At 55.4% G+C, this 13,638-nt stretch overlaps 1 protein-coding gene across 7 annotated transcripts in view; it reads right to left on the bottom strand.

Annotated features, from left to right (window-relative positions):
• The window catches only part of ZNF516 (zinc finger protein 516), a 100,464-nt gene that overhangs the window by 13,907 nt on the left and 72,919 nt on the right, over positions 1–13,638 (bottom strand). For 5 of the 7 annotated variants that reach the window (XM_070362038.1, XM_070362039.1, XM_070362040.1 and 2 more), the window contains exons 3-5: positions 9,149–10,513; positions 2,464–2,568; positions 1,674–1,741 (exon numbers count right to left, since the gene is read on the bottom strand). In XM_070362038.1, the coding sequence (XP_070218139.1) occupies positions 1,674–1,741; positions 2,464–2,568; positions 9,149–10,513 (1,538 nt within the window). The remainder of the gene's footprint in view (positions 1–1,673; positions 1,742–2,463; positions 2,569–9,148; positions 10,514–13,638) is intronic. The other 2 variants (XM_070362042.1, XM_070362043.1) reach the window with 2 other exon arrangements.

The following is a 13,638-nucleotide window of genomic DNA, read 5'->3' as shown; positions in this document are numbered from 1 at the left end:
CAGCATTCAGCAAGATTTTTTTTTTCATAAATTGTGACAGCATCCTGAAATAACAGCTTTTCATTCTAAAACTATGCATTTTATTAAGAGAGAAGGCACTTACTAAAAACTGTAACAAAGGGCAAGGTATTCTGTCTGTGATATATGAAGAGAAACCTTTCAACAGCAAACAGGGATTCTGAAAACTGGATAAAAAATGAAACCAAAGGCTCTGATGAGGTCCGGCCCATCCTAAGGCAGTTCAGTCATGAATGAGTTGCAGGCTCTGGGGAGGGTTACCACACAGTGTTCTCTCCCTGAGAAACAGACTGGGTTCCTCTGCTACCTCTGCTTCCCTCACCATTGTCCACGACCAGGAATCCCACACGGGAACAGGAGGGCGTGCTAAGTGGACCTGACTGCCCAGACGGGATCCTGCATGTGCACCTTGGCGGCAAGGAAACCCTTCTTCACTAATAAAGGGGAGGTTGTGGCTACAGAATCTTCTCGGGCAACCAATGAGAAGGCAAGATGGTGTTGCAGAGAATGCTTGTGGGAGAACAGAGGGTGGGCTGACATCCCGTAAAGGGACTCAAGGAAGAAGAGCCTGGAACCACGGGGTCTTGGTCCAGAGCCACAGGAGGCCACTGAGGAACGCGTGGGCCTCCCGACCTCAGAGCTGCACGCTGGACCCCGCCGTCACCCGCGCCCAGGAGGCCGCCACACTCTGTGGACTGAACGGTTTACACACGAAGGCCACACATCTACGGTAACTCAAGGCCTATGCACACGCACACGCGTGTATTATGCATTCTGGCCAAGTCAGTGGCGTGCTTAACAAAGAATCAAATCAGGACAAGGACGAGGCCACGGGAGACCAGACTCAGCAGCAGGCTTCTTACGGAGTGATTCAAAAACGCGACTCTGAAGTAAAAACATCTGCAGAGACCAAGAGGATGGACCCAGAGCCAGTCACACACAGGGAAGGAAGCCAAAGAGAGACAGACAGCGGAGAGAAGCGCCTGTGTCTGGACTCTCGAGAAACCGCACAGATGAACTTCTGTGCAAAGCAGAAACAGAGTCACAGATGTAGAAAACGGACACACAATACCAAGGCAGGTGGGATGCGTCGGGAGCCTGGGACGGGCACGCACACACCACTGACACTCTGTGTAAAACGGGAACTGGTGAGAAACCGCCACACAGCCCGGAAACCGCCACGTAACTCAGTGCTCCGTGGCGCCCCACGTGAAGGAAGTCCAAAACGAGGGGGTATACATAGTGATTCACTTCGCAGCGCAGCGGAAACCAACACCACAGTGTGAACCAATCACACTGATACAAATCAAAAAAAAACGATTCTCAAAACGGGAGGGTAAGCATAACTTGGTCTCCAGTCATAACTTCCAGGCAAAACATCCCAAGTGGAAAAGTCTGACTCTTAGAGCTTTTCATCACCCCCAACAGGACCAGACGCGGCTGCATGGACCCCAGCTGTGTCATTCACGGCCCCGGGAGCTTCTGGGACTATCAGCCACCCCTGGACCACACAGCAGGGCTGGGTTCCGATTCAGAGCAGCGAAGAGCTATTTGCACACCTGGTATGACACCGCATGGTACCCTGAGGACCACGGTGACACCCTTTCCCAGCTACCACGTGAAAACCCACAGCCCCTGGCAGCGGGGAGACCTACTTGTTTGGGGGTGTCTGCGGAGGTGGTGTGGGCGTCAGCACCTCGGAGGCCATTAAACTCGAACAGCACTGTGGGGACAAGGACCCGCGTCAGCAGGCCGACTCGAGCTTCCCATCGCCCGGGACGCGCGCCCCGCACAGACCGAACACTCACAGGCTAAAAAGACGCCAGCCCAGCCTGTGGCGGGGAAATAGCAATTTACCATAACACTTATGCTAAGAGACTGAAAACGCTGCCTGCGGCCAGTGCCCTTTTTAATTCAGGCTTCACCAGGCAGTACCCACCAGGGACAGCATTAATTAGCGGGGGCGTGCAGAGGCCCCCCCACCCCCGCGCGGGGGCCTGTCACTGCGCATCAGACCCTCCGGATATGGATACACCCTCTGCATTGGAGGGGGCACCCGGGCCTGACCCCCGCCCCGCCCCCGCCATACTGTGTCCTCACCACACACACACACGCCACCGTCGCAAGCCAGCTCTCTGCTCACAGGCCAAGAGAATGTGCCACTCAGCACCACCCTGTGCCAGCGAGCAAAGAGCCAGCGTGCATCATGCCCATGGACAGCTCGGGTTTCAGCGCATCCTGGTGGCAGCATGCAATTAAAATGCAGTGTTTGCAAAACAGGCTGATCTCCGATCAAACCACAGGGCATTTGGATGCAGGGGCAAAGCCGTTTCAGGCGCAGGGGCTGAATGGAAAGTCTAGAGCGTGACCCCGTCCCCTCCCCGACCAGGGCCGGACCCCGGGAACTAGAGGCTGCGTCCCAGGCCCCAGGGTCCGTGGGTGTACCTGTGTGAGCCCGCATGTGCGCCCGCAGGTGGCTGGGCTGGTGGAAGCTCTTCCCACACTCCACGCAGATGAAGTCTCCCTGGTGGGCCTGCGTCCGGAGCGTCCCTGGGGGGCAGTGCAGGTGCGGGGAGGGGGGAGAGAGGGGGCGAGAGGCAAGCATCATTAGTCCCTCTGAGCCCTGACGGGAGGCACCCCCAGGCCCTCCGCCAGGACCGAGAGGGCGCACAGGATACAGCGAGGTAAATGCCGCTCCCGTGATGCGTCCTCGGGTGGGCGGGGCCTGGGCAGTGGGCGCCCCGCATCTGCCAACGGGGTGACGCGGCCAGACAGCTGACGAGCCAGAAAGCAGGGCCGTCCCGGACCCCGCAGCGATGCCACACACCTGAGAGCTGTGCACCCCCCCGCCCCTTTCCTCCATGCCCTGTGCAGCAGGCAGAGCGCAGACGGGACACCTGCAAGGAGGCTGGGCTTGAGCACCAACCTCCGTCCCTCCTGTCCCTCAAAGACGCAGGGCTTTTGTTAGGAAAGGAGGCAGAAAACACTTTCTCGTTTTCCTGCCTTTTCTGTTTGAGGGAAGGGGCTTCCCCAGTGGCTCAGTGGATAAAGGATCCACTTGCAATGCAGGAGATGTGGGTTGAATCCCTGGGTTGGGAAGATCCCCTGGAGGAGGAAATGGCCACCCACTCCAGTATTCTTGCCTGGAGAATCCCTTGCACAGAGGAGGAGCCTGGCAGGCTACAGTCCATGGGGTCGCAGAATTGGACATGACTGAGCAACTTAGCACACACACACTCTGAAACAAGGGCTAATTTTTCATGTAATATTAGCTCCCAGACCACTTCCTGGAGCCTGACCTTCCCAACCAATGGGTCAATGGCATCTCAATTCAATAGGAAGACTAAAATCAATACTACTACCTAGAAAAAGTTATGCCTATGACAACAAAATTTTTTAAAATGATGTTCCCTGAGCTGAGCATTTCTGCACCCTGAGCCTGACACTTGAATGCAAAAGGCGAGTGCAAGGATGACCGAGGATCTTTGCCAAATTATCTGAAACCAAATCACGCTTCTCATCCTTTATCAGAAGACACAGCATATAAAAATAATATAAAATTAATGCTACTTGTCCTCTGTCCACAGGATTCTCCAGGCAAGAATACTGGAGGGGGTTGCCATTTCCTTCTCCAAGGGATCTTCCCAACCCAGGGATCGAACCCCCGTCTCTTCTGTCCCCTGCATTGGCAAGCGGGTTCTTTACCACTAGCACCACCTGGGAAGCCCACATTACAGATACTGTTTATGAGATAACAGTCAAGGAAATGTGTGAATTGCAGAGCAGATCCTGGCAGATTTCTCGTGGGACAAGTCGTGAATGTGAGTCTCCGAGAAACAGAAGAATCTGCCCACAAAGTTCTCAGCTTCCCACAGACTCCTTCAGGGACGTTAGGAGAATGATAGCTCATGTTTAAACCCACCCGTCCCGTCATCAATGAAAGATCCCTTACTGACAAGACGGGGTCTCCAGTTCCCAGTCAGACATGGCCAAGTGTCAGCAGGGCAGGCGACCCCAGGAGCCACGGGCTCCTGTGCTGGGCACACCCGCCTCGTCCCTGGCTTTCTGATCAAGCTGGGGTGGGATGGAAAGCTGAGGAGGACATCCCTGGATGACCGACTGATGGGCTCAAGAGAGGGCTCCTAAGGGTGCTGGACTCCCCAGTCCTTCCAAGCATGGCAGCATTAAGACCCCTTCTGCCAACAGCTTGGCTGTTTAGAACAGTCGCTCCCTCCTCCGATTCTGGCCCAAGAAAGTCTCAGCTTCACCAGTGCTCTGTTCCTCCCTGCCATTCACTATGAGCACCATCCCCTGGGCGCTGTGAAGACCCTCAGGGACAACGGCTGTAGGTGCCCAGATTTTCCCAAAGAGTGATCGGGCTGCATCTGAATGTAGGTCTTCAGTACACCTCCGGGTCACCCAGTGATGATGAACTCCCTTCAAGTGGCCTCTGCAGCTAATCCTGACAACACGAGAAACTAAACCAATGCGATGCTTTTCTTCTAAGTAATTCCCATCCAAACCAGCAGCAGAAAAAGCAGGATAGTAAGGTTTTGTACCCACCCCTGAGCTCGTGTACCCACTGACCCCCATTCTGATTTCCTCGTGTTAAGTATACACACACATACCCGCGCACACAGGCAGACACACACACACACACACACACACACACAGATTCTTCCATGCATTTTATCACATCATTTTCTCCCTACTTTTTAAAGAAAAGATCCTTGCCCTTTATGGTCAATAATATTATGCCCAAGCTACTCCAAAATTCTGAGCTAGTAAGAAAGGTTACACACTTCATTTGAATTGAAGGCTACCTGGTGAGCAAGCGGCTCTGAAACCCTGACCTCAAAAGTAAAGCTGTGTATAAAGTGGGCTCAGAAAGGAAAGGGAGAGGCCTGGGGCACCTGCAGACTCACCCCCAAAGCCCTGCCAACACTCATTCAAGCTCATTACGCTGTGAGGTGCCCTGGCCCCTGCAAGGAGAAGGACCCCGCAGAGACTCTACCAAGATGCGTACAAAGGAAGCCCACCTCTTCCATCATCACCCGAGCAACGTGTCTGGGGCATAAAAGAGGTTTTTTTTTAAAGTCCCAACAAGAAAAACCGTATATATTATCCTATCTGGAATTACCCTATTCTTTTATTTTCAGTGTTTTTATTCTAAAATCCATGTCATCATCTACTGCAAGCTGGATACAAAGTCTGGACATGCAGATAATGTATTATTTTACGACTTATTCTATCCACAAACCATTCACGCTACCCTCATACCTGCTTCCAGACCGGGGATCTACATTGCAGAATGATAACAGAAAATGTGGCTCTTTTCATCCTTAAACGATTAGGCTTCAAGCCCTAAGGGAAGTGACGGTGATCGTTCCCACGTGATATCCTTTCTCTTTCGGCAGAACTTCCAGACCATTCATTTCTACACAAACATCATTTGGTCAAAACACAGGTGGGGAAAAGCTCTCTGAGAATCCTCTCTCTCAACCTCAGAAAACCTCGATGCCTTAGAGGCATCGCCTGAGTGCAACATTCTACCTCAAGGCAATTCGTCCCTAGAGAATGACAGAATCACACCTCCAGCTCCACAAGGACCGATCTCATGTCCACCACAGATGAATTGCTCTCCTTTTATAAAATTCCCTTCTGCACGTTTCCATCGCCCCCCCTGCAAGGTGATGCTCATAGCAATCCCAGGGTGGGGGGCTGCGATCTTCACCCCACAGGGTGAATACACAAATCCCACAGGGAAATACACAAAAACCGAGTCAGAGGACAGCGTGATACCCCAAAGTCCTGGGACTCCTGGAATAGGACAGTTACAAAGATTATCTTCCAAGGAACCCTAAAGGAAATCAGTCCTGAATATTCACTGAAGGACTGATGCTGAAGCTGAAACTCCAATACTCTGGCCACCTGATGCGAAGAGCTGACTCATTGGAAAAGACCCTGATGCTGGGAAAGATTGAAGGTGGAAAGAGAACGGGACGACAGAGGATGAGATGGCTGGATGGCATCATTGACTCGATGGACGTGAGTTTGAGCAAGCTCTGAGAGTTGGTGATGGACCTTCCTGGCGTGCTGCAGTCCATGCTGAACTGAACTACAAGATTATCTGGAATGGAGATGAATTAGCCAAGGTTCTAGATTCCTGATGCCAAAGTCAAACACATATGTACTCAAGGAAAAAGAAAAATGGGTGGACACCAAAACTGCAACAGTTTAGTTACTGCCAATTCAGCAGCGTGTCGATGATGTAACTGTTGGGAGGCGGATGCACTTGGTTCCCAAGCTGCAACAGTAGATAGTGTCTCCGTCACAGGGAACGCCACTGTCCTGTTCACTGCTCTACATGCGACTTTGGCACACCTGCTGTTTCCCTGCAGCCGCAACACTTTAAAAGCATCATAAACCCTCAGACTGTAAACAATCTGCCCGCAATGCGGGAGACCTGGTTTCAATCCCTGGGTCGGGGAGATCCCATGGAGAAGCAATCGCAGCTCCCACCAGTATCCTTGCCTGGAGAATCCCACAGAGCAGCCTGGCCGGCTCCAGTCCAAAGGGTCACAGAGAGTCAGACACGACTGAAGCGGCTTAGCACGCAAGCACCTAAGAAACCCAAACCAGGGTGAACGAAAACACCACGAATCTGCACACTCACGCCTGACATATTTCAGTGCATCCATGAGAAGAGTGAAACATCCAAGAAGAGCAAAGAGGCTTCACGACGACTTAGCATTTTTCACTTTAAAAGATCAACATGGAACCTCTGTTTAAGGGGGAAAAGCCTTAGAACGGTTTATTTTTAAAATCTTAAGGAAAACATTTCAGGCTACTGGGACTTCAAATTCTGTCATCTGAAGTTCTCTAAACCTTAACTTAGAATTCGCGTCTCCTTCTGGGGGGAAGAGGCAACAAAGCAGACCCAGAAGCAGCACAAAGAGCCTCAGGAAGCGGGAGTCTTTGCCGCTCACCAGGGGCCGACTGGTAGGTTTAGAGCACAGTCCTGCGGGCCGTGAGACGCAGCACATGAAGTTCAAGTGGAAGTCACTTCAACACCCGTGCAAATGCAGGGTCGGGGGGACAGACTCCAGGAAGCCCTGGACGGATGGGAGAAGGTGACCAGGGACACAGCGCCCACAAAACTCACTGTCATCTGCATCTGAGTCCTCTCTGCTTCAGGGGCCACAAGAACCCGATCTAAGAAAGAACTGAGGTTGGCGTGAGATGCAAAGGGCCAACCTACACACCTTTACTCCGTCTCAGAGCGAATAACCTGCACTTCTCGGACACACTGCTGAGAACGTGAAGCTGGTGCGTGCATGTCTGCCTCTGCGACCCCATGGACGGTAGCCCACCAGGCTCTTCTGTCCATGGGATTTTCCAGGCAAGGATACTGGAGTGGGTTGCCTTTTCCTCCTCCAGGGGATCTTCCCAACCCAGGGATCGAACCCACATCTCTTCTGTCTCCTGCATTGGCAAGCATGTTCTTTACCACTAGTGCCACCTGGGAAGCCCCAAAGTTTTATTGTTTAAACTTTCCCTCTTTTCTGGCCACACCCTGGGACATGCAGGATCTTAATTCCCCAGCCAAGGATTGAACCCTTGCCCCCTGCAATGGAAGTGCAGAGTACTAACCACTGGACTGCCAGGAAAGTCCTTTCAATTTATAATCAAGAACAAGAGCATGGGATCCCACGCATGTGTTCTGTGGAGCTGGCAAACTTGCTGCAATTGCTAATCATTATCAGTAATAGGGGATGGATGGCATCACCAACTCAGTGCACACGAGTCTGAGCAAGCTCTGGGAGATGGTGAAGGACAGGGAAGCCTGGTGTGGAGTCTCAAAGAGTCGTACACGACTGAGCAACTTAACAACCCCAACAGGCATGAATTCTGAGACATTGGGGAGATACGAAGACAATGGTATGAGGCATAATTTTTTCCGGAATTTTAGCGCACGTCAACTCCCCAAACCCTGTAAGGCACATTCCTGCTCTCCAGAGGCTCCACTTAACACACCCTGCACACTGACGTGCCCTATTAAAATTACAAACATATAAAGGCAAAGCGTAAACAGTCACTTCAAGTGAACATCCTGTCTTTGCAGACACGGGAGGCAGTGGATGTCTACTGACGCTTTTTAAAAATGGCTGAGTGGGGACGCGCCCTGGAGGCCGCCTGCTCGGCATTGAGGAGACGTGACTGGAGTGCAGGGGTGTCACAGGAGCAGGGGGCCCAACGCCAAATGCCCCAGCCCCCGGCAGGCAGGCAGGGGCAGGAAAGCAAGCACCCATCCCCGTAGGCAGGGCGGGAGGGCACAGCAGCCAGGCCAGCTGCCTAAGGACCCAGACCCAGCAGGCAGGCAGCCCACGGCCTTCTACAGAGGAGGTTCCCTAAGTGCCCCAGGCGGGTGGGCAGGCGGGGGGGCTCCCCCTGAGGGCCTTGGGGGGGTGGGCGGCTCCCCCTGAGGTCCCCAGGCAGGTTGGGGGCTCCCCCTGGGGTTGTCAGTGGGGGGGGGGCGGGGTCTCCCCTGAGGTCCCCAGGGGCATTGGAGGCTCCCTGAGGTCCTCTGGGGGGGGTGGGGGCTCCCGGGGGGCAGGCAGGTGGGGGCTCCCTGAGGTCAGGCAGGCGGGGGCTCCCTGAGGTCCCCGGGGGTTGGGGGGCTTCCTGAGGTCCCCGGGAGTTGGGCAGGTGGGGGGGCTCCCCTGAGGTCGTCAGGCAGGCGGGGGACTCCCTGAGGTCCCCGGGCGGGAAGGCAGGCGGAGGGTTCACCCTGAGATCCTGGGGGGTGGGGCTCCCTGAGATCCCGGGGGCAGGCAGGCGAGGGTTCCCTGAGATCCCGGGGGGCATGGGGCTCCCCCTGAGGTCCTGGGGTATCGGGGACTCCCTGAGGTCCCAGGAGCGGGCAGGCAGGTGGCTCCCTGAGGTCCTGGGAGGGTGGGGGCTCCCTGAGGTCCCAAGGGCAGGCATACAGGGGCTCCCTGAGGTCCCAGGGGCAGGCAGATGGGGGTTCCCTGAGGTCTGGGGGGGTGGGGGACTCCCTGAGGTCCCAGGGGGGCGGGAGGCTCCCCCTGAGGTCCTGGGGACAGGCAGGCCGGGCCGCAGCTCTCACCTCTGCGCTCGAGCACAGGGCTGCTGGCGCCCCAGCTCTGGTAGAGGGAAGCCAGGTCCTTCGGGATGTACGTCTTGAAGATGCTGAGGAGGTCCAGGCGCTTCTCGGGGCCCTCGGACGCCGGCTCCTGCTTGACAGGGTGTGGGGCAGGTGGGCCCTGAGGGACTGCGGGCCCTCTGGAGCCGGCCTTGGAGGGGGGCTCCCGGGGAGGTAGAGGGGTGGCCCCGTCGCCTTTCCCGTGCGGCTGACCCTGAGGCTGAGGGCTGAATTTGGCTTTGGGGGGGTCCGGGGCACTGTGCTTATTTGGGGGCCCGAGGCCTGCCCCCTGCCTGCCGCTGGCAGGGGCCTGGGGGCCTGCCCGGGTGATGACAGTGGGCGCTGGGGTGGCGCTTCTGCTGAAGCCCCCACTGCCTCCCGTGGCCCCGGGCCTGGGGCTGGCCTCCTGTTTGGGCTTGGGCGGAGGCTGCTCCGGGCTGGGGCCAGGCCGGGTCTGCCGGGTCCCGTCGGGGCCGGCCGTCCAGAGTGTACAGGGCGCCCCAGGGTGGCCCTCCTTGCTCCTGGGCAGGCCAGCGGCTTTCGTGGGCACCCCCAGGGGCGAGGGGCTGCCTTTGGGGCCTGGTGCCCCGCCCGGCACCTGGGTGCGGGTGAACCGGGCGATGGGCAGAGGCTGGCACTCCTTGCCCCCGAGGGCAGGTGGGGGGCCCGTGCGTCCGCTCCGGGCCAGGAACACCAGGTTGCTCCTGATGCTCTTGTAGCCGTTGGGCTGAGTCCACTGCGGGGCCACGGCCTGGCCGCTGACCCGGTGCCAGACACGCTTGTGCATCCAGAGCACCTCGGGATAGTAGGTCTTATGGCCGCAGTATGGACACGGGTGCACGGCCAGCGCCGCCTGCAGCGAGGAGGCCGGCTCCCGGCGGCCGGGGTCGTCCCGCGAGGACCGTTCGCTCAGGTCCAATGGGACCAGGTCTGGGGCCGGCGCCCGCTTCCCCGCTGTGGGGTGCTCCTTGGTGTGCAAATCCGGCGGCCTCTCCCGGGGGTAGGCGGCCTGGCTCTCAGAGGGCGGCTGCAGACCCGCCGCCTGGGCCGGGCGTGGAGGGAGGTCAGCCGCGTCCCTGGGGCCCGGGCCCTCCTGCTGGGGGCCACACGCTGGCGTCTTCAAGTCCACAGAACACCGAGGCGGCTCGGGTCTCCTGGGAGCGTCCCTGCTGCTGCTTTCAAGTATGGACACGCAGGCCGCGATCCCCGCGCCGGGCTCCCCGGCCGCTCTTCCTGATGGGCTGTTTCCAAGTGTGTGGCTTTGGTCTCCATTGGAGAGCACGGTCAAGGAGACGTCTTCTGGGAAGCAGCAACGGTGTGGCTTTGCTCCTGCAGGATTGAAACGCAAAGTGTGATGTTAGTGTTTCTCATCAGGACCGGAAACCATGGAGCTCACCCAAACTGCCCTGCACCCCGCAGCGGGGAGGCCAGTGGAGCTCAGGAACAGTGCAATCCAGTGCCCGGATGGATCAGCAGCTCTCTCTTAAGGGCAGACCAAACTCGAGGGCAAACCAGCATTATTTAATATTTATTTCTCAATTAAGTGACTCAGTAGAATGCAAAGGAAGATAACATAGCTGCCTATCTAGTGACATGTAACTACCCCACTACTGGTTAACAGACAGGGACCAGCTGTATCAAAACACAGAAATAAGGACTTAATTCTTTATGACAGATAGGGCTTTCTGCAACTTTCAGCCCGTGGTCAAGCAGAGGCAGGGCCAGGAAAGAGTGTTCTCCCCCCCTGCACCCCCAGGGAGCCTGCAACTGCTTCAGAAACTATGGACCACTGGTCTGGCCCAGAATGGGCCCCGTGACTGTCCTGTAAGCCTATGTCTCACCATCCCTCCCCTCACCTCCCCCAATCTGCTTCCCAGGGTGGGGGTTGGGGGGAATGCCCCAGAGAAATAGTGCCCCTCCTTGAGTGGGGACCCCGCTCCCACCCCCCGGGGCCTGCCTGCAGGCTCACGCAGGCGACGCGGCTTTGGAAGGCCTCGTGGTGGGTGGTGGAGCCCTCGCCCACCTGCTGCACCCTCGGTCAGGGAGGGGCCCAGGGGATGGGAGTGACCCTGTCCAGTGGCTGCTGGGGGAAGAGGCAGGTGCTCTGGGGTAACTCAGCTTGACTGTTCCAAACGCTGAACCATCCTTGGGTCAGGGGCTCGTAAGGGGAAGAGCTGAGCCTCGCATGCGCAGCAAGTTTCTAGAATTCTCCATACCGGACCCCGAAAGACTTCAGGTCTGCAAGTCCAGAATACAGACTTTCTCTCCAAAAGCGGGGGTGCACGCACATGGTGATGCAGTAAAACTCGAAAGGACAGAGCAGCAGAGGGTCAGGAAGAGACCCCCCTGCGGCCCCTACTGCCCGGGAGGTGATCCTGGAACAATCTGAGTGGGAGATTCGCCTAGCAGCCCCACTCCCTTCCTTAAAACCCAGATGTAATATCTGCAGTATGTGTGTGTGTGTTTGTGTGTGTGTGTGAGCGCGCGTGCACTCAATTGCTCAGTCATGTTCGACTCTTTGTGACCCTACCAGGCTCCTCTGTTCATGGGATCCTCCAGGCAAGAATAAATACTGCGGTGGATTGCCATTTCCTACCCTAGGGGATCTTCCCGACCCAAGGATGGCGCCTGAGTCTCTTGTGTTTCCTGCACTGCCGCCGGATTCTTTACCACTGAGCCACCTGGGAAGCCCCAAACCTGCAGTGACGCCCCTAAATGGCAGCTGGCGCTCAGGGAGGACAGCAAACTGCATGCTCAGGTAGCGGGGTCTCCCCAACCCAAAGGCTGTGAGGATGCCCCTTCCAAGCTGTTCCTCTTCATGGGGGGAAAAAAAAGACCCACCAAACCAGTGTATGGGGGGTGGGGACAGTGAGGAGGTTCTTGAGACAGAAAAGAGCCTGAATACAAATTATTCTAGTGATTTGAGCTGTGTCTGGGACATACAGTAACCCTCCCCACAAAGATAAAAGATCCCAACTACTGTGAGCCCGAGAATTCCCACAATGAAGAACTCTTGTGTTTCAAGTAATTTTGAGGGCTTCCCTGGTGGTCTGCAGGTTAGGAGTCCACCTTGCAATGCAAGGGACACTGGATCGATCCCTGGTCTGGCAAGATCCCAGGTGCCTCAGAGCAGCTAAGCCGGGACACCTCAACCACGAGCCTGCGCTCTGGAGCCACAGCTATGGGACCTGAGCTCCTCACCAGGAGAAATAAAAAACACATACACTCATCTTTGTAAAAACTAATTGTGAGATTTCAGCAGTTATTTTAATTTTTTAATATTTGTGAGTTCCCAGTAACTTTTGCAACTATTACCAGTTACCAAAAACTTGTTGTGACAGCAAGAACATCGGTTTTTAAATATTTCTCAAAAGAGCCTTCTTTAATAATGGTTTACCCTGCCTTGCTGCTGCTGCTAAGTCACTTCAGTCACGTCCGACTCTGTGCAACCCCATAGACAGCAGCCCACCAGGCTCCCCCGTCCCTGGGATTCTCCAGGCAAGAACACTGGAGTGGGTCGCCATTTCCTTCTCCAGTGCATGAAAGTGAAAAGTGAAAGTGAAGTCGCTCAGTTGTGTCCGACTCCTAACCACCCCATGGACTGCAGCCCATGGGATTTTCCTCCCCTCCATCCATGGGATTTTCCAGGCAAGAGTACTGGAGTGGGGTGCCATTACCCTGCCTTAAAAGGGGACAAATATAAACACAGGGCAGAATAAAAGGTAAGATGTTGTAAGAGAAATGAGAGCCATTTTGCATCACATCACGGTTTAACTGAAACTTGAGAGTTACCCATCTGAAATGCAAGAAATTAACAAAGAGAAAACCACACAGGTGTGGGGGGGAGGGGGCGGGAAAGAGTCCCTGAAAAGATATTTCAGTGTCTCAGAAACACTGATTCTCAATGAAATGTAATGGGGCGAATTATCATCACAGCACATCTTGGATACAACGCAAAAATGACTTAAAAAGTTTCAGCTACAACAGCCATGGGGCTTCTCAATTCTCAAAACACGATTTAATAAGCTTTCTGTGCAAGTGAAGCAAAGGAGATGCTGAAAATCCTGCCCCGGGCTGGTTCGATGGGGAAGTTCTCCTTCTGGGAGAATAAAGGGAAAATCAGCGAGGGGCGAAGACACGCGGCGTGTCTGCCATCACAGAGGGCACCCAGGAGAGCACGTGACCAACTGGCCTACTTGCGAGGCCGCTGGGAGGAGGGGCCACAGCAAACAAGGAATCGCCAGGCTTCCAGGCCCGGAGACGACACCAGCAATAAAGCCAAAGTCTCAGCTCAGCCTCACTGCCCTTTGTAAAAGCACAAGCTTTGTTTCCACAGCGAACAGTGCAGGAACCACTTCTGATGGCCCGGTATCTCTCCAGAACGACTCGGTCCTACAGCCAGAAAAGTGTCTCTTTAAGACAAGCATTCTTTCTCAAAGGTTTCTCACTCATTA

Source organism: Bos mutus, chromosome 24 (assembly GCF_027580195.1).
Source record: "Bos mutus isolate GX-2022 chromosome 24, NWIPB_WYAK_1.1, whole genome shotgun sequence".
Lineage (NCBI taxonomy): Eukaryota > Metazoa > Chordata > Mammalia > Artiodactyla > Bovidae > Bos > Bos mutus.
The sequence above is the reverse complement of the archived record's forward strand: the minus strand, read 5'-3'. Positions and strand labels throughout refer to the sequence as shown.